Raw genomic sequence first — 25,200 nt, forward strand, 5'->3', positions numbered from 1 at the left:
GGGAGGGGACTCTGGCTAGGCAGTGCTTTGCAGTCAGTGTGAATGACACTCCGGTAGGCTGTGATGGGAAATGGGCTGCACATGTGTCCCTCTATGGAAGTCTTCGGACCTCTTGGGGTGCTGGTGGCAGCCTCAGCAGTGGGTCCCCATGTGCTTCACAAACATTAGTGCTTGCCTTGTGACCACAGTGAGAAAAAGAAGCCCTCTGTAAGAAAGGCAGAATGGCAGCAGCCTCCAGGTAGAGGGTGTGTGTGTGTGTGTCAGGGCAGACGAGAGGTTAGATGGGAAAAACACTCCGTGGGGAGGCCCCTCCTTTGATGGGGGTGCAGGTGGGCGCAGCAGAGCCCCAGCCTCCAGGACCGGGGAGGGATGACTACCATGGACGTGGGGAAACCTGGACATGACACCACCGCCCTCCAACAATGTAGACATTGCACTTCCCTGTCCTCTGGGATTGTCACTGCCGGACAGTATGGGCCTGGAAAATGTGGTGTGAGATTCTTTTCCCCCCAGATCGCTTTTGCAGTGAAGGTCAGTGATGGAAGTATTGATGCGGGGCGTGCCAGGGCATCGAAGAGCAACTGTGTGTGTGTCTATTCGGGGTTGGGTGTTGGGGGATGACTGGGGAAAACAACGGTGCCAGAAACGTCCCTTGCCTTGGGGTTCAGGGTGTGGGGAGAAGATCAGCTTCTATCCTCCTTCTCTGAGAGGGCAAGCTGGGGTAAGGACACGCCTCCCCGCCACTCAGAGTGTGATTTGGACCTGCTGCCTCAGCTGGGAGCTTGAGAAACAGGCCGAAAGGCAAGCAGTACTGCAACATAACAAGACTCCTATTCTTCTAGCGGCACTGCTCCACTCACTCAGGGAAGCCCTTTCCCCATCCCCACCCACGCCCTGGCTCCACCTCCATGCCCCTCCCCAGCCCTCAGATGCTGGGCTCTGCCATCCTAACTTCTCTGATCTTGATTTTCCAACCCATTATAGAAATCCACTTCCGAACCGCTCCTTTGGTGTTTCCCACAAGCACCTCAAGATTCACAGTTTTCAAGCCAGAAGAGCTTGGAGAGCGCCGACCCCGTCCCAGGACCATTTTGCAGATGTGGAAACAGGCGTGGAAAGTGAAGCCATTTGCTCAAGGTCACAAGGCACAGACTACAACGCTAGCCTCCTAGATCACTGTAGGAATTAGAGGGTTTTAGCATTTAGGGGTCATCCACGTCCAGCCTTTGATCTCATATACAAGGAAACTGAGGCCCAAGAAGCAGCAATGGGATTGGTCCAAGGTCCGGGTGGTACATGGCAAAGCCAAGATACTCAAGGTCATAACATCATCATCACCAACAGCTAATCCATGTGTGCTCTCTTGATGTCATGATTCGAGCCATATTTGCACTAGCATGAATCCCTACAACAGTTACGCACGATATGCCTTTTGCAGATGCAATTCAGTGCCATCCAGGATTTGAACCCTGCTCTATGGCTGCAAGGTCGACAATCCCATCCTGACATTAGAACCCAGGTCTTTTGGCACCAAGCCCAGTACTACTTTCATCACTTTGGCTGTATTATTGATTTTGTTTACTAAATTCAACAAATATTTTCTGACCACTTATTGTGGTGCAGTAAGTGTGTTTCATGTATGTGATCAGGTCCCCCAACTAAGCCAACAGGGGGGATTGGTCTTCTACTACACTCTGTGCCTCACGCCAGTGCAGAGAGGTGCCTCCTGTGTGGAACCCGTTTGGTAAAGACTTGTCGACCCTCAGCTCTGGGCAATCTCACCACCCTGCACTTGGTCGCCTGCATCATGGCCTCTGTGGTTCTTGGTGGGTTCTTTTTTTATATACAATTGTTAAAAGGTACTTTCTATTTACAGTTATTACAAAACATTGGCTATATTCCCTGGGTTGTACAACACATTCTTGTGGCACTTGCCGTTTGAATCCCATAGCTTTACTTGGGGACACAGCCACATTGCAGTGGAAGTCAGGCTACAGATTCCAGAGCCCTAATTTCACACTGTGAGAGCTGGTCTGGTCCCTACCCTCCAGGACTTGCATTCTGAGAAAACCTTGCACACAGACAGCAAGGGTGAGCCTAGTAGCAGCTGGACAGGGTGACGGGCCTCAGCTCAGGAGCTTCTAGAATGTTCTGGGCACAGAGCAGGGGGATGAGTCAGAGAAAACGTCACGGAAGAAGCTGTGGGACCATTTCCTATGGGAAGGCTTGGAGGAAAGAATAAGCAGAAGCAAGAAAAATGCACAGGGCAGAGCAACCCCTGCTGCACCAGTGGGAGAGCAGCCCGGTTGAGGGCACAGCCCATAGTAGTAGCTCCATTTGAAAAAATACAGGCACCAACAACTCTATCATTGACATACCAAGTTGTCTCTGGCACCTGCTTAATTAATTTATTTTCTCGTGCAGTCATTCATGAAACATGTCTTGAGCCCCTACTGTGTACCAGTTATTGTTCTGGGTATGAGGGATAAAGCAGCAAACAAAACAGAAATTTCTGCCCTCGTGGTGTTGACCTCCTAGTGGGGAAAGACAGACAAACTCATAAGCAGGTAACAAAGATAGTACGTCAGGTGCGATCAATACTCTAGAAACAAAGCAAAACGGGAGCATCGAGGTAGGTTGCAACTTAAAACAGGGTGGGGTCAGGAAAGGCATAGGTGAGAAGGTGACATGTCAGCAAGGACCTAAAGGAGGAAATCGGAGAGCCGGGGGTTCAGGCAGGGGGTGGCTGAAGCAGTGAGCGAAGGGGGAGAGTGGGAGTGGAAGATGGGTGTTGGAGGGGAGGAACTGTAGTATAAGGATGTCGGCCTCTACACTTCATGAGATGGGAAGCCTTTAGAGAGTTGTGAGTAGAGGAGTAACGTGACTTATTTGAAAAAGACCAACAGGCTGATGATCTGTCGGGGGACAGCGTAACCGACAGGCAGACGAGTTAGGAGATCACTGTGATAATCCAGGTGATGGAGGAGGGTTTCTGATGGCTGGTTCCCGAGATACAAACAGAAGTCAATGACTGTCTTGGGCGTGGGAGTAAAGCTCAGGCACCCAGCTCTAGAGGCAGGACATTGCCTCTGGTAATCCCCTCCCACATAAAAAGGAAACAAAAAGAGGGTTAATTCAAAAAGGAAAGAAACTTTAGCTCTACACAATGGGTTGGAGAAGAAAGAGAAAATGCATCTTTGTCCATCCTGGCCTCTCCCACGGGTGAGGAAGAGGAACACTGCACTGGGCTCTTCTTTGCTCTTGTCATCCCATGAAAAATACCCCCAACTGACGACAGACTGGCATCGCTAAAACCCTCCTCGTGGTCGGGGTCCTGGCGTCTTCCGCCAAGGTTTCATCACAGGGGGTGAAGGAGGAAATGATATCGGACACTCAAGTTCCTTGCCATAGATGCCTTTGACGAATTCCATAACAAAAAAACACTCTTTTATAAACACCATCCTGACTCCTTTACCTCAGATTCCACACCTTGTTCTAGGGAAATGCCAAGCCCCTTCCTCAAGAAGACTGGGTTTTATAAAAAGTGAAAAAAAAAATGGGAAAAAGTTAGTGTAAAATAAGGCTTTTTAAAATATCAAATTGGTAGGGGACTATATCATTTATTGCCCAACCTGGAATACTTCTGAAAGTAGAAAGGAATGCTAGTCGTGATGATCTCAGTCAACAAGCCTAGGCCAGGTCTAGTCCAGGGCACCTGCCTGCACGAGGTGATCTTCCTACCACTGTACCCCCATTCCCAGCACCTGCTGGCTACATATAGCTGGGGGACCCCAGGCGGAGTGAGACGCCTCAATGAGTTCCTGATTCTGATACACAATCTCCTGTTGGTATCAAGATTTGGAGTTAGGCGGGGTTGTGAAAGGGAAGATAAGAGATAATCATTTATTATCTCTGAACAACATAAAAAATTTTCCCACCCTCGAGTCTAGCTTTAGAAGGTCTCCACGGAATTTTTTTAAAATATCGATTTATTTTTTTGGTCACATCATGCGGCATGAGGGAATCTTAGTTCCCCTACCAGGGACCGAACCCATGCCTCCTGTAGTGGAAGCACGGAGTCTCATACACTGGACTGCCAGGGAAGCCCCACCCATGGAATTTTTAAAAAATCAGAACATTGGGCTTCCCTGGTGGCGCAGTGGTTGAGAGTCTGCCTGCCGATGCAGGGGACACGGGTTCATGCCCCGGTCCGGGAAGATCCCACGTGCCGCGGAGCGGCTGGGCCCGTGAGCCATGGCCGCTGAGCCTGCGCGTCCGGAGCCTGTGCTCTGCAGCGGGAGAGGCCGCAACAGTGAGAGGCCCGCGTACTGCAAAAGAAAAAAAAAAAAAAAACATATTGAGGAGATACCCCTCCGCTGACCTGATTTTCAGTGTTTGTTCATGATGCTGCTGCGAGGTCTTCTCTCAGGCAGTAGATAAGCTTCTATTTTCAATCTTCTCCCTCCCAGACCTATCAGTGGCATCTGACACAAGTGAAGGCCCTCCCCTTGCAATACCTTCTTGGCTTCGGGGACCCTCCCCTCTCCCCTGGCTCTTCCTTTTCAACCTTCTCTTTTGGCTCTTCCTCGTGCTCCCAAATTTTCACATTACAGCATCTTGGGACTCAGTCCTTGGACCTTTTCTCTATCTCTCCTCACTCCCCTGGGGATCTCATACAATCTCATGGCTTTAAGTACCATCTCTACCATCTGATTAGGGCTCCAGCCTGGGCATCTCCTCTGAACTCCAGATTTATATCCATCAGGCAGGCAACTCCAGGATTCCTAGGGATAACTCTAGCCTTTGGAAGATAAAAACCTCAGAGTCATTCTTGACTTTTCTCTGTTTTACATCCCATGATGAAATTCTTTGGGGTCTACTTTTTCTGAACTTACATGCATTGTCATTTGCGTGGATCTGACTCTTGATTTTCTGTTTTGTTCTATGGGTCTAATTCCCTATTGCCGCCCCACCACCACATTGTCATACTTCTTATTGTTTTACAGTAAGTTTCTGTTTGGTAGAGCACCATATCCCTCCTGATTCTTCTTCAAGAGTGTCTTGACTCTTCCTAGCCTTTGCTCTTCCACATACATCATCAAGGAGACAAGGACCTTAGAACATTATTGCTCTATTTATTGCCCACCCAACTTACAGATTAGTGATGTGTATAGTTTAAATTCTACCTTATCTTTGATCCCATGAGGTGTCATCATTATCATTTTCACAGTTGAGGTTCATACAGATCCTCCCACTGATTTTATCACTTTGATTATTCTTCATTTCTTTTTAAAACTATGGTTTTCCATATGGGGTCATATCTGAAGCACATAACTAGAATTCCTTTAGTGAAAGATTCAGTTGGTGGCAAACTCTCAGTTTTTGCCTATAAATATCTTTATTTTATCCCCATGATATTCCTAAAGGATATTCTTCCCGGTTATAGAATTCTGGAGAAGTAATTGCTCTCTTTTCAGCACATGAAGATAACATGTCATTTCTAATTGCTATGAGAAAGCAATGGTCAATCTAACAGCCTTTTTATTGAAGGTAACTTGTCTTTTGTTTTCTGACTGCATTTGAGATTTCTCTTGGGTCTTACATAGTCTATGATTTCACTATGATGAATCTAGATGTAGATTTATTTTATTTTTTTCTGCTTGGGTTTCATAGGGGCTCTTCAATCTGTGGGTTGGAATTCTGTAGCAGATTAGGAAACCATCAGTCATTATATTTCATTCATTAACTTTTCTCTTTCCTCTTTGTCCAGTATTGAAATGCAATGTATGTTAAGTCTCATTCTACCAATATTTCCAAATCTTTTAATTTCTCTTCTCTATATTTTATCTTTTGTCTCCCCATGCTGCATTACGGATAATTTCTTCTAACCTATACTGCAGTTCACAAATTCTCTTCAGCTGTGTCTAGTTTGGTGTTTTATATATATGTCCACTATAATACATAGAACATTCATACACATGTAAAATGTATTATATATTCATATATATGTATTTCATATTCATGTATTTACTCATTTCTAGCAGACTTATTGGTTGGTTTTCAAATCTTCTAAGCCATTTTTTCTATAGTTTCTTATTCTTTGCAGATTCTTCAAGCTTGATGTTTTAACCTGTAACTGGTATTTCCGATATCTTTCGTCTTTGCTGTCCTCATTGTTCTTTCTCAAGGTGCTTTAGCTTCTTGTGTAATTGGTTGTATTCTCTTCGTTGCCCTTGAAAATTCTTTTGGGGGATTTCTTGAGGCCTAGCGTGAATCTGCCTTCCTCCAGAGAGAACTTGTATTTGCTTCTCCCGGGCACCGGGGAGCACTGCTAGTTCCAGACCAAGTCCACAACCTGAGGTTCCCGATCCTCTCCTGTGATGAACCAAGCTGTAAATCCACCATGGGGACTGCCCACAGCCACTTCTTGGGGACAGGGCATTTGTTTCCCTTTTTCTCCCTATTCTACTTAGAAAATAACAACTTTCTCTGAAGTCCCAAAGTTGGGGGCGGGGGTGGCTAGTTATTCGTCTTCATTCTGAGAGTGTAGCCCTTCGGTGTTCCAATTTAATTTGGTGAGGACTTCCTGCTAGAAGCTCTCTTTGAGCCAGTCATACCCCCTGATTTCCATCCTCCTTGCCCCATAAAAACCACCAAAGCCCAAGCCCAAGTTCGCCTAGATGGGAAACTGTCCTCAAGGTAAAAGCAGCATTAGTGCCCAGATATTTGTTTCCTTGGTCCCATTTTCCTTTAGAGTTCAGTCTAGTATTCCTGACCATCCTGTCAGTCCTTCAAGCTTTTAAGAAGATTGAAAAATATATTTATCCACGATTTTTTGCTACTTTCAGCAAGATGGGATGCTACAAATATCCTAACCTACCACTGCTGGAGACGGAAGCCTGTTTTACTTATCTGCTTTCTTATTTATGCACGTATTTGTTATCTGTCAACTCCTTAAGGGACAGATTATTTTATTTTAGTTTCTACCTTATGCCCAATGCCTAAGAATAGTGTCAAAGCACATAGCTGGCACCCATGAAATATTTTCTGAATGAATATTTTCTGAATGAATGAATAAACTCTTTGACAACATTATGCATATTGTGGGAGGCTTGGAAGTGCTAAATTAAACTTTATACCGTTCCAGCTTAACACACTGCAACTCACCACATATTCTTGAATAAATTCCACTCTTCTTAAGCAATGAGGAGATCGCACGTGTAGGCTTCTAAGCTCTGGCAAGGCACCCAGCACCTCTGCACTTCAGAAGTGTTGAAGCAGGTGGTGCCCGTGCATCTTTCACTTTTTAAACTTCTGAGATTAGGACACGGTTCCCGTCCTCAGTGATCACAATGGAATAATAATGGAAATAGTAACCTCAGGCCAGGGTCAGTGTTACCTCTGGCCAGTGGGTCCAGAAAATTATTATAATTTCAGCCCCAATTTCTGGAATAAGCAATCCCTCCCCAACCCCACAACTAACGTGTAGTCCTGCTTGGAAATGCTGTAAGGACAGAGGTTCCCATCTCGAATACTAGAAGGAGTCTACCCACAGACAGGGGGCAGGTGTCTTTGTGCCCCGAGCTCAGTCCTCTGAGTTTCACCTTCCCGAGGTCTCCTCGCTTCAGTTCCTGTTGTCTTGCCCCTCGTGGCTCCCAGGAATGACTTACTACCACTTCACCGATCAAGTCCAGATATGAATCACAGACCCATTCCTCACCTTCTCCGACACAGTGAAGACCATCTGGGTCTCTCCAAAGGGCTCTTCCAAACTCTCAGGAAGAAGACAGGGAAATAAACACAGCAACTACAGGGAGGCTAAAGAATCAGGCTTACAGAGCCCGAGCCGGCTGTCTTCTGTGCCTTCCAGAAGCTGTTCTTTTCCACCAGCCACCAGGGAGAGCCTGCCTGCAGCTCCAACAGGCTGCCTCCATTCTACGGCCGCCTTCCCTGCACAGGTGAGACCTTCTTCCAAAGTCTCCATCTGCCGCGATGTGGGAGACACCTTCTCACAACCCACCCCTGGAAACTCCATCTTCAAACACCTGTGGTCAAGGCTGGGAAGACAGAGCCCCCCCCTTCCATGGCCACTGAAGGCCACTGACCCTCCCAGGGCTGAGGTTCTGTCTGAGGGAATCACCTTCCCCGCTTCGGGTGAGCAGCAACGGCCTGGCTCTCACGGGAGATGCTGTCCCTCTATAAGGACTGTGGCTTCGTCTTCACTAGTCCCTCGCCGTCCCCACAGCGTAACAGGCTAACACCCCCAGCATTCACACAGCAGGATCCACACGCACACGTCATGAGCAGGTGTTTCCGCCAGGAAATTACCATGAACAAGATGGAGGCGAAGTTCACCAAGTAACCTGGGAGACGATCTTTCCAGGTCAGCTTGTCTTCATCATCCTGGGGAGAAACAGGGGAACAGTGCCCATCAGATGCCACAAATAACAGGTACAGAATGTCTCTCCGTTTTCCATAAATGTGAATATTATTCATCATTCATCACTCTATTTAGGTATTTTTCTAGTCTGTGATGGCTTACCCTACACATCAACAACAGCCCTCCTAATTTTGCGATTTTTAGGTAGCCTGAAAATCTGTGGTGAAAAGAGGACAATATTTGATTTCAGCCTCATACTGGGCTGAAGTTTTAGTTCAACCGCTCATCAGCGGTGTGATCTTCGATGTGTCTCTTAACGTTTCTGACCTTCTATTTCTTCATCTGTAAAGTGGTCACACTCGTGAAGCCCATCCTGGCTTATGCACCGGATGGTTTTATAAGTTTCATTTTCATTTTAATGAGAAGCAGGTGAAAACAAGAGACAGATGACAGATACAAATGACCACAGGGCAGCATCCTAAAACAGATCATCATTTAAATCAAACATCAACCATTGACCTTAGATCCTAAGTGTATAAATTACCCACAATTCTTGTTGTTCAAAGAACCTGTATGTGCTGTCATCTGTTTCCTCCAAAACAACTGTTCTCCCCTGGTCACAAATACAGACAATTCAAGATGCAGGTTAAGCTGATGCCTTGCTGTCAGTCTGGCTGAGAACCAGACTGGATCCGGTCCACAGGCTGCTCTCCTTGGAACCACCATATCCCTGCCCACATCCTCCTTCAGCACCCCCTAAGGACCCTCATCTGGTAGGGTGATGCCAACAAGGTATGAGTGGTTAAAGCCTCTGCCGATTAATGTCCACATAATTTTCGCCCAGGCACCTGATTTATCTGAACTGCAGTTCTTTAAAATAATAATTGATAGTGTCCTGCTGACACTGTATCAGTTCAAGGTTGCTCTGGAGACCATGTGAAGCCATGCTCAGGAGGATGCCAGGAAAACGGCAAAGCCCTCCGTGCTGGCGAGGTAGGGCCCCCTGCATTTCTGTAGCGTGTCTGAATCTAAGTCAGCAAGTGCGAGTTCCAGGGCCTGCTCGGTTTCTCTCTTCCCTCCTCCCCACGATTTCAGAACACACCTGATCTAGCTCTAGCAATGGCGCCATCTAGTCTTTGAAAGCCTGTGCTGTAAGCGAAGGGCCTTCTTGGCCTCGAGGGCTTCTTTCTAAAAATCTCTGTGTGCCCACTGTGTGCAAACCTTAGGGCCAGGCACAGTGGGGAGACAGAGAACAGTGGACATGGTCACTGCCCCTGGGGGGCTCCCAGTCTAATGAGATGGTGAAACCCACACACTAAAAAAGCTTGCCAGTTTGGGAATCCAGGTTATCCTGGGAGTGAGCCTGTGGGGGATTTGAGGAAAGAATGGTGTGTCTTTCTCATGGCGTGTCTGGAGATGAGCACAGGGTTGAGCAGGCTTAAACGGGGGTGGCAATGAGCGTTAAGGCTGCAGTCATTCGGTAACGAGCGCTTTCATTTGCTCGTGATGTCAACAGGGAGGCTCAGTTCCTCCTAGACCCTGATAGGATCAGGTCTCCAGACTCTGTGCCCAACAGACTTTCTATCACACAATGAGAACAAGGTCACTGCAGGTCGTGACCATGCACAGGTGGAACTATAAAAACCTATTACTATTAGGACTGAAGCGAGTCTTCCAAATGAGGCCAAACATCAAAAGGGACTAGAATGCCTTTCTCTTTTCTTCCAGTATTCATTCTTAGTTTCACTCACACTAGTGGTATTTTCCTTTAAGATTCTGATGAGGAAAACTGAAGATGGGCAGGTAGATGATAACTCCGTAGGGAATATGAAAAGAAGTAGAGGGGTGTGTGATGGAGCTCGTCCTGAGGCCTCTCTCACTACAATTAAGGTTTGGATGACTCTCTGACTCTTTTCCTGCTCTCTGGCCTGGGGATGAGAGGTTCTGCCTCAAAATTCAGCAAACCAGGTGTGCTCAGAAATACCAGCGGTGTGGAGGGAAGGGGGAACTCCAGTTACCGGTTCTGTGTCACCAGGTCCTCCCCAGTGGGGCTCCCTGAGTGGCGAGCAGGGCAAGGAGAGGTAAAAAAAAGCCTGTGCTTGGCCCGTGAAATGAGAGGAAAGGGCAAGAAAGCAGTCAGTAAGGATGAGCCCAAGCTCAGGGTGGTCCTCAGGGACGAGACGGACAGTCCTGGAAGAAATGGGGGGAAGGGAAATACAAGCAGACAGCAGGAAACATGGCCCCAGATGAAACGGGCTCAGAAATAAGTATAATCGCAGAGGATGACTACTGAACCCAAGGGAGGGGCCAGGCGGCTGAGATGTTTTGGCTAAGGTTCCTGCCAGGTGTCGTCCACCTTCTTCAGGCCAGGGACCAAGTGGGATGAGGTGTCTTCAGACCAGCCTCTACCCCGCAGTGACAACTCTGTCCTGGAGAATGAGTTTTGGTTCTGTTCTACTCAACGAACGTGGTCTGAGTGCCTGGGATGGGCCGGGCTCTGTGCTGGATGCGGAGGACACAGAGGGGAGAAGTCTCTGCCCTGCCCAGAAGGAGCTCCGTTGCCACCCACAAAACACGGAGAAGGATTTCAGATCTAATCCTCGTAAGGAAGGTGGCGTCATTATTTTGCATAAAAATGAGGCATAACTAAAAAGCAACTGAATTCGACGTCCTCTCAAAGCAACTATATACGTGTTGTGGTATTTGCTGAAAAATCACTCTCCACCCACGTTTACACCAAAGAGCCCTTTCTTCTAGAAGTGATAGCTTCCAACATACACACAGTTCTCCTACATTCAGACACTTTCCAAACACAGGCGCTGAGAGAACACAGAGATTACGGACTGCCTTCCAAGCTCCCGAAGTTACTAGTAAAGATGACGGTGAGTCAAGTGGCCTTTATGTATAATAACTGGCTCTGGTAACAGAAGCTAATTAGAATCTCCAGTCACTGGCACATGAAAGACGTGCAGACACATGGCAAAATACCATCCAGTTAGCTATGCTCTGCGTGAAAGTCACGTAACCAGTTTATGAGATGGTAGAAGAAAAGTAGAACTTGGAACCAGAACTTCTGAATTCAACTCTTGGTTCTAATACTTACTAGTCAAGTGACCTTGGGAAATTCCCAGAACCTCCATTTCCTCATCTGTAAAGTAATTATATTCCTTATCTGTAGAATGTATAAATGGTAACATCTATTGCACCAAATTGCTATGCCTTTTATATTAATTAGCCAACCCTAATTGGGAGGGGCCAAGCCAGTGCACCTGCAAACACAGGTAAGCGAGAACTCTCAGCCCCTCCCTCTCCTTTTAACACAGAGATGATAACACTTGTCGCACCGACGTGGCAGAGGTCATGTGCGGTCCCGTGGCTTAACGCCTGGGAGAGAGCTTTGTCAACTCTAAGGCTTCACACAAAATTAAGGTCTCATCAGCTTCACGATAATTTCAGAAGCAGGTGGTTAGGAAGCACTCAGCTAATTCACCATTGTTAAGCCATGAGCCTAGCTGTCGTCCATGCTCGTGTCCTTGTCCCTGGACTATGGCTCCCACTTCTGAGTCTCCAAACAGGAAGCAGCACGACGACACTCACGTAAAACCACACAAGTGGCCTTTTGACAAACGGAGTGGCTGGAAATGCAATCACTGTAAACACAGTAGACGAGACTACTATTCAAGCAAATCCCTTGGAGGGCAACCTTGAAAAGTGGCCAATCATCCCTGAGTTGGTATTTTTTCCAATTAAGGTATGAATTTACATATAGTAAAATTCACCTTTATTAGTGTGCAGTTCTGCAAGTTTTGATAAACACGTATGTACTGTCACGTAACCATGACCACAATCAAGATACAGGACCATCACCCCCTCAACACCGCCCACATGTCTCTCTGTGGTCCATCACCTCCCTCAATCTCCAGCTCCTGGCAAGACCTGTTCTCTGTCCCTTTAGTGTTGCCTTTTCCAAAATGTCATGGAAGTAAATTCACATAGTATGGACCCTTCTGAGTCTCACTTGGTGCACCTAGTGCACTGCATCTGGGATTCACCCCTGCTGCATTCCCAGAAATTTGTTCCTTCTTATGGCTGAGTACTATTTCACTGTGTGGATGTGCCATGTTTCATTTAACCACCCCTGGCTGACAGATGTTTGGATTGCTTCCAGTTGTTGGCAACTATGAAGGAAGCTGTTGGAAGTATTTCTGTACTGGTTTTGGTGTGAGTATAGGTTTTAGGGAAATACCAAGTAGTGGAAATGCTGAGTCATGGGTTGAGTGTATATCTGGTTTATAAGCAAGCCAGACTGTTTTCCAAACGGCCGCGCTATTTTTGCATTTTCACCAGGAACATATGAGAATTCCTTCCTCTACTTTCTTTGCTTTAAATAAACTTTTCTATTTTAGGATAGTTTTAGATTTACAGAAAAGCTTCAAAGACGGTACAGAGTATGTGTGTGAGTGTGTGCATATATGTATGTGTGTGTGTGTGTGTGTGTGTATATATATATAAATACACACACACACGCGCACACACACACACTCTGCACCCAGTTTTCCTATTACGTTAGTATGAGTACATTTTTTGCAACCAATGAACCAATTTTGTACATTATTATGAATTAAAGTTCACACTTTATTTGGATTTTCTTAGTTTTCACTTAATATCCCCTTTCTGCTCCAGTCCCATCCAAGATTCCACATTATATTTAACCACCATGTCTTCTTAGGCAACTCTAGACTATGACGGCTTCTCAGGCTTTTCTTGTTGTTGATGACCTTGTCATTTTTGAGAAGCATTGGTCACGGATTTTGTAGAATGTTCTTCAATGTGGGCTTGTCTGAAGTTTTTCCCCTAATTAGACTGAAGTTATGGGTTTGGGAGAGGAAGACCACAGAGGTAAAGTATCATTTTCATCTCATCATATCAAAGGGACAGGCTAGAATATGACCTGTCACTCATGATGTTAACCTTGATCGCTTGGTGGAGGTAAGTGTTCGTCAAGTTTCCCTGCTGTAAAGTTACTCTTTGCCCCCCTTCTCACACTTCACTCTTCAGAAGGAAGTCGCTATGTACAGCCCACATTTAAGGGGTAGGGAGTTATAGCCCACCTCCTTGATGGGGTAGTATCTGCAGATTCCCCCAAGCTTTTAATCCAGATTTTTATAACATTTTAGATTTACTTAAAGCAGGGCCGTAGAAAAGAGATGCTCAGTTACACCAATGTTAAACCAATGCAGACTGCTCTGAACTCAGTAAAGGACAATGAAGACGATAAATGCCTACTGCTCAGGAAGCGTCATGCCTGGGACAGAACTGGATTTGGGCTTCAAAGGAAACCAGCCATGGTCTTCTTGGGAAAGGCTACAAGGGTCAGGAAGCCAAGCACCATCATCATCACCTGCCTTACCCCCTCCAGCTAATAATCAGAGGGTTGTGAATAGATAGGCTCTGGTTTCCACTAGAACGTTCAGACATTGAGCCTCTGTTCCTGCAAATATTTGGGGGGCAGTATCAAGGAGAGGGAAAAATGGTGCATTTGGAAATACAAGACCAAGGGCTTCATCCCTGTCTCTACCTCTTTATTAGCTGAGAAACCTTGGGCATTCACATTCTTTGCTCTTAGGGAATGCCCCAATCACTAAAAGAAACTGAGAAAGACAAACACAAATTATGAGGCGATATGACACATGTCATGGGAACACAGAGGAGCGAGTAACTACCTGCCTAGAGGGAGAAGGGAAGACTTCAAAGATGAAGAGACATTTTACTTGTGATTAAAGAATAAGAGTTTTCCAGGATGGGGACTTCCCTGGTGGGGCAGTGGTTAAGAATCCGCCTGCCAATGCAGGGACACAGGCTCAAGCCCTGGTCCGGGAAGATCTCACATGCTGCGGAGCAACTAAGCCCGTGCGCCACAACTACTGAGCCTGCGCTCTAGAGCCCGCGAGCCACAACTAAGTGGCCGCAACTAAGTCCGCGCACCTAGAGCCTGTGCTCCGCAGCAAGAGAAACCACTGCAATGAGAAACCCGCGCATCACAATGAAGAGTAGCCCCCGCTCGCCACAACTGGAGAAAGCCCACGCACAGCAATGAAGACCCAATGCAGCCAAAAATAATTAAAAAAAAAAAAAAGTTTTCCAGGATGAAAAGAGAGATGAAGGTATTCCAGAGAAAGTGCCAGGTGCAAAAGCTCTGAGCTGTCATAACGTATCGTAACACACAGTACTATCCAGTGGGTCCGGGTAACAGGGGGGTAGAGTGTAGACAGCAGCAGAGTTTAGGCAGGGGAGAAGGTTAACTCACTGACCTTCCTGTCTCACTTGGGGAGATGTCCCTCCTCTCCTGTTGACAGCCAGTCTCTCCACCTTTCCTTCGGATCTCATACTTTGCTCAAGGATTTCACTCCTTCTTACCTTAAACCACCCTTTAGCATGCATCTTGAGACATCAGAACAAATTTCCGGGCTCCACCCTCAGAGATTCCGATCCAGTAGATCTGGAGTGGGCCTGAGAATCTGCATTTCTAACAAGTTTCCAGGCAATGCTGGTGCTGGTGGTACTGCTGATCAGGGGATCAGACTGTGGTAACCACACTCTTAAACCATCTCCTTCCCGCTGGGCATTGCCGTGCAGCCTGTAAGCACACAAACAGTAAGAGCTACCACTTCAAATTGCTTATGACGTGACTGACCATCAGCTACGTGTCTGAGACATCTCTCATTTAATTCTTGCACTAGCCCTTGAAGTTATACTACCCCCATTCTATAGCCAGCGGACGTGAGCTCCGGAAGGTTAAGGAACTTGGTCACGAGCTGATGAGTTGCGGCTCTGGAGTCTAGTGTGTCCGCGTCCATGCTGGCACTCACCGGCCTCCTATGTGAGGCGGCCTCTTCAGGGCTCTGCCAGCTAAAATAATAAGTGGACCAAAGGGTAGCCACAGCATAGGAAGGAAACTAGAAGAGTATTGCCACCAAAGCCTGGGGAGGGAAGGTTCAAGAAGTGGACGCACGTTTTCTTAACACATCAAGTGAGTTAAGACCGTGAAGCGCCCATTAGAATTTGCCATGAAGGTCATCTGTGACCTGTGAGAAGGTTTCAAAGGAATATGGGGGCAAAAACAACGATGGGAAAGTGGATGGAAGGGGAGGAGAGAGGGAGCTGCCGTAGTCTACTTTCTTAAGAAGTTTTGGGAACAAAGGGCTGAGCTGAGTTCAGTACTAGTACACCCCGTCGCCATACCCTCTTCCTGGCTACAATACTGGCCTTACTGACCACCCACGTGTTGAGGATCACAGATCTTTATCTCCAGTTCAGAGCTCTCAGCAGAGCTCCCAACTCATCTGTCCAACTGCTTAGTGGACATCTTCAGTGGATGTCCCAAGCTCAAAATGTCCCCAAAGAATGAATCAACCCACCCCTTAAACCTCCTTCGTCTCCTTTTATATTCCCTAACTCAGTGAACTGAACCTTTGAGCAGACAGAGCCAGAAACTGAGGAATTCACTTGGGCTACTCTCTCCCACACACCCACCTCAACCAGCCTCAAGTCCTACAGAGTCTGTCCCCTTCAACAACGCACCCGCCGTCTGCCATGCCTCTCCTCTCTACCGCCAGTGCCGATGCCATAGTTCAGGCCCTGCACATCTCCAGCCTCATTACGCTCTATAAATTTCTCTGTAACTGTTGATTTTCTTCCTCCCTCACGGACTGTCAGCTCCAGGAGAGCAGAGGACAGGTTTTCTTCATCTCCATATACCCAGCATTTAAGCACAGTGGCAGGTACACAGTGTAAGCTCAATAAATGTGCAATCAGTGTGTCTCCTATCAGTTCATGAGCCTCAACTCTGAAAGCAGTCTTGGGGACAGTTAACCAGCCTCGCCTGGGTCCCTCTCTGTGCCGGGTGGCAAGCAGGGCATGGCCTGGACACTATTAGAATTCCTGAGGCCAACGGTAGGTGGGAATCTGATGGTTCCTCATCCCTGTCTTCTGGGACACTTTCGTCTGCCTTGATTTCCTAAGACAAGGGGTCCAACCATTACAGCAGATGGAGGTCTCCTATCAACCTGGAAGTAAGTGAAGCCAAACCCTGTTCTGGTCAAGGGGAAAAAACATGGAGAACTGGGGATGGGAAGGGTGGGCAGTGATGGGGTCTGGGTGGAGAACTAAAGAAAAGTCTTGATCCGGGTTCAACTGTGTCTGAGTAAGGGTCAAATTGCAGTCGCTTGTTCCAGTGTCATTATCAAGAATGTAAGCTCTCAAGGTTGATTAATCGCCACTCCCGAGTTTCTGTGCCGGATGCCTCCATGATGGATCAAGTTGGGCCTGGCTGGTCGGAGGAGACAAAAATACATGGAAGATGTGGAGGATGGTGGATCGAGAAGGGGTGAAACACTCGGAAGAACGGGATGATGAGAAGAAGTGCAAGGTACTTTTCCACTGGAGGGTCCTTGGGACACTGTCAGAGACGAGAATCCAGGAAGACCCAGGGACTCCTGGGCTCTGGGAGCAGGTGAGGGGCCACTGCGTGGTCTGCTGTGTGGCTGCAGGTCTCAGGGTTAATGAACTTTATGCATTTTCATTTCTCAGGCCCACTGAGAGCATCCCTTTGTGTGGGGGACCCCTCAGCACAGTTTCAGAGGAGGATTAATAACTGAGGCAAATTCAGCCACTCCCAGGATGGCATGTGTTAGAGGGCGGAGATGGAATTCAGGCCACTTTCACTAAATAAAAGCTATAAACTGGTAGGAGTTATGCTGTAAATTTCTGGAGCCCACCAGACAGATGTTAAATAAAACAAAGAAGAAAAAGATAGTGAGGTTCAGGGCTGGGGCCAGCCATCTGTGAAATGGGACCATAAAATTGCATTTGTGAAAAAAAATTCTTTGCTCATTTATTGGCTTTTTCTCCTTCTCCTCATTCCCGTTTTCTTCCTCCTTGCTAGAGCTGGGCATTCCATCAACCTGGTTACAAGAGCCAGTGGTGCCCCAGGAGCCTCTCAATGTCTAGACTGGAGGCAGCTGCCTGGGTTGGATTCCCAGCTTTTGAGCTTATTGATTCTGTGACCTCAGGCATGGTGCCAACTTCTCTGCATCTCAATTTCCTCATCCCTAGAAAAGAGATCAAAAAGAGTACCCACCATACCAGACTGCTGCCGTGAAGATGAAATGAGGTGACACGTGGCAGTGTGCATAGAACTGTGCCTGGCACAGGTACCTGGCAGCTACACTCAAGCGTAGGTAACCCAACACTTGTTACCTAATGTCACCATCACCATCATTATTGTTTCATCCACCATGGGCCCTGGCCCTAAGCGGGACACATTAAGTGAAGTTTCCTTGTCAAAGTGACATGGAAATCCCAAGTTCAATTTGGGCAATGCTTCCTACGGCACAGATCCGGGGGCCACTCTTCCTGTTCCGAAGCCACATAACTGTCCTGTGTGACCTGGTCCCACTCTGCCCTCAGACACAGCTGTTCAATGCTCCCTCTGCTGGGTGAGTCTTCAAGACCCCTCACAAACAGCACCTACTCTAGAAACAGAGATCCCACCAACTTCACCACCTTCTCTCTCCCTCTAGTTCTCTCTCCTAAAATAGCTCCTCCTCCAGAAGTCTTCATGGCCTGATCACAAAAGTGAGGCCAGCATTGGACCGCACATCCCTCCCCTTCACTGACCCTGGGCCCCCCTGCAACTCCTGTCACCATGGTATCAGTCCCCGGCATGGCGTTGGTCCTCACAGCCCAAGCACACACAGCCTCTTGGGCTGAGAACCTCCAGGTCCTACCCCTCAGCCCTGTGGGCTTACCTGACCCCCAGAGTCATCTAGAGATAGAGACAGACTTTTGGGAAGGGCCTCAACCTAGGAAGGCAATGCTGGCAAAGGAGTACGAGGACGGCACCAAAGGCTACAGGCGTGGATGAAGCCCAGGGAAGAACGCAGTGTAATTTGTGGCTCAGATGGAAAACATTCTTTATTCCTCCCACGGCTGGTTTTTTAGCAGACACAGATACACAGACTCTCGTTCCCTCCCTCCCCTCCTGAGGTCCAGCCTGCTTACTCTGCGCTCCCTCTGCCCTCCCAGACGGCTTGCTGTTTCCCTTCTTCTGTTTCCCAGCAGGCAGCCTTGGCCTTCCTAGGTTCCAGTACTAGGCTGAGCATCTCTCCCTCCCTTACCCCAATCCCAATTGTCCTATCGGGTGCCCAGCCTGGATGCGGAGACTGCAGACACCCCCTCGCCACTCACTCTCTGAAGGGGACCCCCTTTCATATTGTGGTAGTGGAAAAACGGGCCTCAGACAGGCTGCCCCTAACAACGTATGAGAGCGCAGGGCAGCCAAGTCATTGCCCCTCTCCAGACCTCCTTGCCTGTGAGAGGAGGAGGCTGGGCCAAAGCCATCATCACCCTCTGCGAGTACCATATGCCTGAAGCCTTAACCTATGACCTTATCTAGAACATCACACAAAGGCCTAAGCCAAATGACCATGGACTCAGAGGTTGGAATACATCTAACCCCAATGCCGTGGCCTCCGAGACTTTGACATGACCTGGACTCTGGCCCCTCTCGAGCCTCATTTCCGACCATTCAATCCCTTCTTACTCCATTCCAGCCACACCGGCTTCCTTCTTGTTCCTGTTCATTGAACATGACAAGCTCAAGACCTTGATAAGATTTTTCCTCTTCCACCTCTTTACCCAGCTGGGTCCTCTGCTCTGTTCTCAAACTCTAGCATCGCCCCTCCGATGAGGTCTTTCCCAAGGCCCCTGCCCATCCCTTGGCCCTTATTATTCTCTATCACCACTATCACTATCTGAAGGTATCTCACGTATTTATTTATCTTCTCTCCGCCTCCTTTAGGGAGACAGAAGCTCCGTGAGGACAGGGAACCTCTGTGCGTAGCTCCCCACTGGACCTCCAGTGCTGAGATCAGCCTGGCTCGCGGAATGCACTTGCAGCTGTGGCTCAGTGGGTGAGTACTGACTTGGAAACAACAGCCTAGCTCATCTAGGTGCAGTGTTTAGTCTCTGGTGGGTCAAATCTAGTTTCACACAGGAAGAGCCCACAAAACAATTTTGTGCCCCTGCTTTGGGTTACAATGCACTAGTGCCAAAACCTAAGGAGAAAATGCAGGTAGTCCATGGTAGCCTTTCCACACTTTAAGAATAATAGTCAGGGCTTCCCTGGTGGCGCAGTGGTTGAGAGTCCTCTTGCCGATGCAGGGGACACGGGCTCATGCCCCAGTCCGGGAAGATCCCACATGCCGCGGAGCAGCTGGGCCCGTGAGCCATGGCCGCTGAGCCTGCACATCCGGAGCCTGTGACCCGCAACGGGAGAGGCCACAACAGTGAGAGGCCCGCGTACCACAAAAAAAAAAAGAAGAAGAAGAACAGTCAAGTGCATGTCCTATTCACAATAGCCAAGACATGGAAACGACCTAAATGTCCATCAACAGATGAATGGATAAAGAAGATGTGGTACATATATACAATGGAATATTACTCGGCCATAAAAAAGAACAAAATAATGTCGTTTGCAGCCATATGGATACAACTAGAGATTACCATACTAAGTAAGTCAGAAAGAGAAAGAGAAATACCACATGATATCACTTATCTGTGGAATCTAAAACATGACACAAATGAACCTACCTATGAAACAGAAACAGAATCAGGGACATAGAGAACAGACTGGTGGTTGCCAAGGGGGAGGGGTGGGGGAGTTGGAAAGGGATGGTTTGGGAGTTTGGGATTAGCAGATGCAAACTAGTATATACAGGATGGATAAACAACAAGGTCCTACTGTATAGCACAGGGAACTATATCCAATCTCCTGGGATAACCCATAATGGAAGAGAATATTTTTAAAAAAGAATGCATATATATGTACACCTGAGTCTGCAGTACATACAGCAGTAATTAACACAACATGGTAATTCAACTATACTTCAATAAAAAATAAATTTAAAAAGATAGTCAAGTACATGTCCCACAGGCATGTGCCGATAAGGACAGCATTTTGCAAGCAAAACAATACAGGGAAGAGTATCAGTCTGAGTGGTACTCAGCTGTGCTCCAACCCACCCCCTGCCTCTAGGCAAGGAGGGCATTGCCATCCCGGGCTCGCTATGAAGACCTGTGACAGAGACCCTTCAGTCACTGAGCTCCTTCTGGCGTGTCTTGTCCTTTTAGGTCACACACTATTTCTTAGTCTCACCAACAAGCCTCCAGCTTCAATTTGGGGCCTTCTCCTTACGTTCTAGCCCACAGCATGGAAAACTGACCTGTAGAACATTTGTTTACAAACTTGAAGTTGTTCGTGAAATCCCCCCTTTTTCTTGCTCTCTTCAGGTTCAATACTTGTAATTCCAATTTTTTTCCTACTAAACAGATATGGAAGGAAATCCACGGCCCTGCATCCCTCTCTGCATCTATTCCCTCTGTACCACAATGATGCTCTAAGGGGGTAGCCACACCTTACTGTGCTGGGGGGCCTGGGGAAGAAGCAGGCCGTGAGCCCTGGAGGACAGAAAGAAGAGAGCTGGTGGCCCAGCCCCCAGCAGAGGCTCAGACCACAAAGAAGACAGGCTGCCGCTGTGCAAGGGGGAGGTTTTGGAACAGGACGTCCAGGGCAATGTCACCGGTCCCCACATTGGCTGCTCGTCAGCATCACTTAGGGGACTTCTCAAAATACTCTGATTCCTGGCCCGGCCCCAGATCTACTAAATCAGAATCTTGGGGGTGACAGAATCTGGTTTTGAAAATGCTTTATGGGTGATGCTACAGCTCAGCCCGATTAGGGAAATCCTGTTCTTGGAGACTCGCCCCCTCCCCTGCTGTGCTTGCTCCAGGGCCCGTATTCCTGTGGCTTGTCCCTCTGTGAACAGATTCTTCAAGAGGAGCTCACAGGGTGGAAACAAGCCTGGAGAGAATCCCTCATGTGCCGCGTGGGCACAGAATTCCTCACATCAGCGGCATTGCTGCCCCCATCCACGCCCCTCTCCCACCCCCATCCGCAAGCCGGCTGTGGGGCTAGAGCTGCACTGATCACGCTCGAGTCCAGGGAAAACCTTCAGGCCTACTGTGCTGTCCCGGTAGCTCAAGGAGTCAGAAGGCAAGAACTGAGGGCAGGAGCATTGCCTGGTCACCGTCCACGCTTGCGGCCAACAGCCAAGGCACACTTCGATTATCAAACCAGTTGTTTGACCTGTCACACAAGCCTGGACAGCATCTCATTACCTCACTTTAATTTATGCAGCTACCTTACATATCGTGCACTTATTGGGCTTTAAAATTCCCCACTATGCACAAAGCACCTTATAGGGTACCTGTTAAGAGATGCTCACTGCCCTCCACTCAAAGCAGACGTGTGAAAAAAATGACATCAGGGGCTTCCCTGGGGGCGCAGTGGTTGAGAGTCCGCCTGCCGATGCAGGGGATGCGGGTTCATGCCCCAGTCCGGGAGGATCCCACATGCCGCGGAGCGGCTGGGCCCGTGAGCCGTGGCCGCTGAGCCTGCGCGTCCGGAGCCTGTGCTCTGCAGCGGGAGAGGCCACGGCAGTGAGAGGCCCGAGTACCGCCAAAAAAAAAAAAAAAAAAAAAAAGAAAGATTATTATGCCCTTGCAAGATTTCACCTGCAAAGGAATAAATCACGAACCTCGCCAATATCCATGTGTTTTGGCCAGAAGAGTAAGGACGCTTTGTCCCTTGTTCTGTTACAACATCCATCAGTTCTGGCCTCCGCCATGGTCAGACCTGTCACTGTGATACCACGGGCAGGCAGTTAGACGATACACAACTGAAACAGTGTTTGTTTTTCACTAGGACTGCATAGGAAACACATTTTCAGCAACTTTCAGCCACAGTTAACTGGCAAGAAGACGCTGTCTCCTCAGGGTGTTTGGTGATGCTGAACGCCGCCAGCAGGCAACGTCTGGTTTTGGTTTGGTTTCAGATTTTGTTAACTGACAGAGAAGAGTGGTTCGTTGCTCTTCCTCTTCATTAAAAAGAAGGGCCGGGACAAATGGAAAGGGACCCCAACAAGGAAAACCGGGTAAGACGCGCAGAAGCACTTCCTGGATCTTCCTCAAACCTGGGGTTCCCCGGTCAAGGGAGGAGGCCTCCACCATCCTTCAGAAGAAGAGTCATCTCCAAAGCACTTCCTGGAGACACAGCCAGAGCCACCGTAACTTACATACACCGTTCACTCACCCGTTCTGAAATTAATAAGTGAAATAATCCCTGAAAGGGGTCGTTCGTTCCCCGCACACTGTAGGTGAGGGGAGATCCTGCCCCAGCCACGCAGGCCTTTTCTTGGGGTCCAGGGCTCTCCTTGGCCAGGAATCAGCTCTGTCCTGCCAGGCTGAGGACACCCTGGCCAGAGCCAGGACAGTGACAGAGTCCGTCCTCGGCACGGTCAGTTTCAGCTGGGTTCAACAGCTCCAGGCACAGAGAGGGAAGTGCGGCCAAAGAGAGGAAGAAAAATCCAGAAAGGGGAGGATGTGGAGAAGGATGGATGCTCTGTGGTTGGATGTGCAGGTGGTCCCTGCTTGGTCTCCCCCTTGGTCATGGTCACCCCCTGGGGCCCGGGGCAAGGCTGTGCACAGAGGAGGCTACTGAATGGGCTCAGGGCGTGCAGGCCACAGCCTGGGAGGGCGGATCTGGCCTCCACAAACCCAGCTCGGGCCCCAGCGGCTGCTGCGTGTGACTACCTACCCCGCTGCGGGGCGAGAAAGGGAAGGACAGCAGAACCCCCCACCGATGCACCTCCCAGAACTCATCCTGTCCCCTCTCCACACACAGACTTTGTCATCATCCCCCTCTAGCTCTCTGTTCAGCACTGAGCTCTGAGGATTTACTTTTGACCCTCAAAAGGGGTTATGATATATTAATAGGCTGGTGAGGTCAAGCCTCTCAGATGTCACTGGTGTGGTGGCCCTACCTGCCCAGGCAACTGAGAAGGGGCCCTGACAAGCCCTGTTACAATAATTTTATAAACATCTACTGTGTTCCAGGGACTGTGCTATGGCCTTTGGGCTCCAGGACTGTCAGTGCTGTGACAGAGACAGATGGGTAGACAGTCACAGTGAAGTGGAGTAGCTGCTAGGATGTGGCCATGCCCAGGATGCTGTGGGAGCCTGGTGGAGAAGCTCCCAACTGCTGCGTCTTTGTAAAAGATTCAGGAAAATGCATGCGTGAGTGCTTATGTGTAAGTGTGTACGTGCATGTACACACACGCACCATCATGCTTGGTGCTCTGGGCGTGCCCCAGAACAATGACTCTACCTGGCTGGGATAGTGGTCCAAGACTGGTAGTTCTACCCATCTCCTCGTCCATCCACCCCCTCATCCATCCACCCCCTCATCCATTCATCCCCTCATCCATCCATCCATCCATCCACCCCCTCATCCATTCATCCCCTCATCCATCCATCCATCCATCCACCCCCTCATCCATTCATCCCCTCATCCATCCATCCATCCATCCACCCCCTCATCCATTCATCCCCTCATCCATCCACCCCCTCATCCATCCACCCCCTCATCCATCCATCCCCTCATCCATCCATCCCCTCATCCATCCACCCCCTCATCCATCCATCCCCTCATCCATCCACCCCCTCATCCAACCACTCCCTCATCCATCCACTCATCCACCCACCCCCTCATCCATCCACCCCCTCATCCATTCTTCCATCCATCCATCCATCCTTTACTGTGTGCTTACTAAGTTACAGGTACTTTTCAGGATTCTTTATGTATCTGATCTCATTTATTCCTCCCAATAACTTTATGAGATAGGAATTATTAGTGCTATTTTATACCCAAAGAAATTAGGATCCAAGAAGGTTAGTTACTTGACGGGGGTTACACTAGTGCCCTAGTAAACAGCTGAGCTGGGATTTTAATCCAGATCGGAATAATTCCAACCTAATGGGTTTTTTTTTAGCTCTTCTGCATGCCCCATATTGTGTTCTTCAGAAAATTGTATTTTTCAGGTATTTGCAGATGTTCCACACGGACAAACTCTTTTTTAGGATTGTAACTGCCAAGACATACCAGAGGCTCGGAGAAGTCCTATAGTACCTTTGTTTAATCCAGCATTCACAGATTCCACTGGTCATGGAACTTCTTTAGTAACAAACTAGCCAGTTCCAAGGTAGTTTGAGAAAAGTTGCTTGACCCCCTTACCTGACCTAGGACTCCTGCCCCCAGCAAGGTATTTTTTCCTTCTGCCAACGAATAATGACCTGACCTTCAGCCAATCAACAATCCATCCCATTGCAGCTCTGTGATGCTCTCCTTCCACAGACCCTTCACCTCTGTCCTCTCCCCGCACATCTGTATGAGGGTAAAGGGCCCAGGAGACTGTGCAGAAGTGACAGGTTTGGTCTGCAGGTCAGCGCTGCACGTACACTGGAACCTTCTCATCCCATCTCCCGGCTCGGAGCCTTAAGCGGTTACTGGCCCAGGGTGAGAACCCATCTCAAGGTGGTTCTCGCCTTATTCCCCACCTGCGGGGCTGTCCAGACAACAGCCTTGCTTTCTACACTCGGTCTCTCCACTCCCAGCTTCAGCTTCGGGAGAGGAGTTATCTGGGCTTATCTCTCAAGTTTCTCTTTCCATCCTTCTCACAGTTCTCTCTCTCTGAAAAAAGAGACAAGACAGGCAGGACCAACGTAGGCGTGAGCACCCCAGGCTCAGCAGGGATTCTGCTTGCTGCCCCACAGAGACAGGGCCTGCCTCTCCCCACCCAGAGCCAGGAACAGTGACGTGTCGGCCTGGGGGAACCTCCCTCCCCCATCCTGTGGTTGCCCCA

At 48.5% G+C, this 25,200-nt stretch overlaps 1 protein-coding gene across 1 annotated transcript in view; it reads right to left on the reverse strand.

Annotated features, from left to right (window-relative positions):
* ANO2 (anoctamin 2) overlaps window positions 1-25,200 on the reverse strand; it is a 314,636-nt gene that overhangs the window by 77,318 nt on the left and 212,118 nt on the right. Inside the window, exon 16 of the mRNA XM_024733224.1 lies at window positions 8,329-8,403. Coding sequence (XP_024588992.1) covers window positions 8,329-8,403 — 75 coding nt within the window. The remainder of the gene's footprint in view (window positions 1-8,328; window positions 8,404-25,200) is intronic.

Source organism: Neophocaena asiaeorientalis, unplaced genomic scaffold (assembly GCF_003031525.2).
Source record: "Neophocaena asiaeorientalis asiaeorientalis breed wild unplaced genomic scaffold, Neophocaena_asiaeorientalis_V1.1 scaffold150, whole genome shotgun sequence".
NCBI classification, from domain to species: domain Eukaryota; kingdom Metazoa; phylum Chordata; class Mammalia; order Artiodactyla; family Phocoenidae; genus Neophocaena; species Neophocaena asiaeorientalis.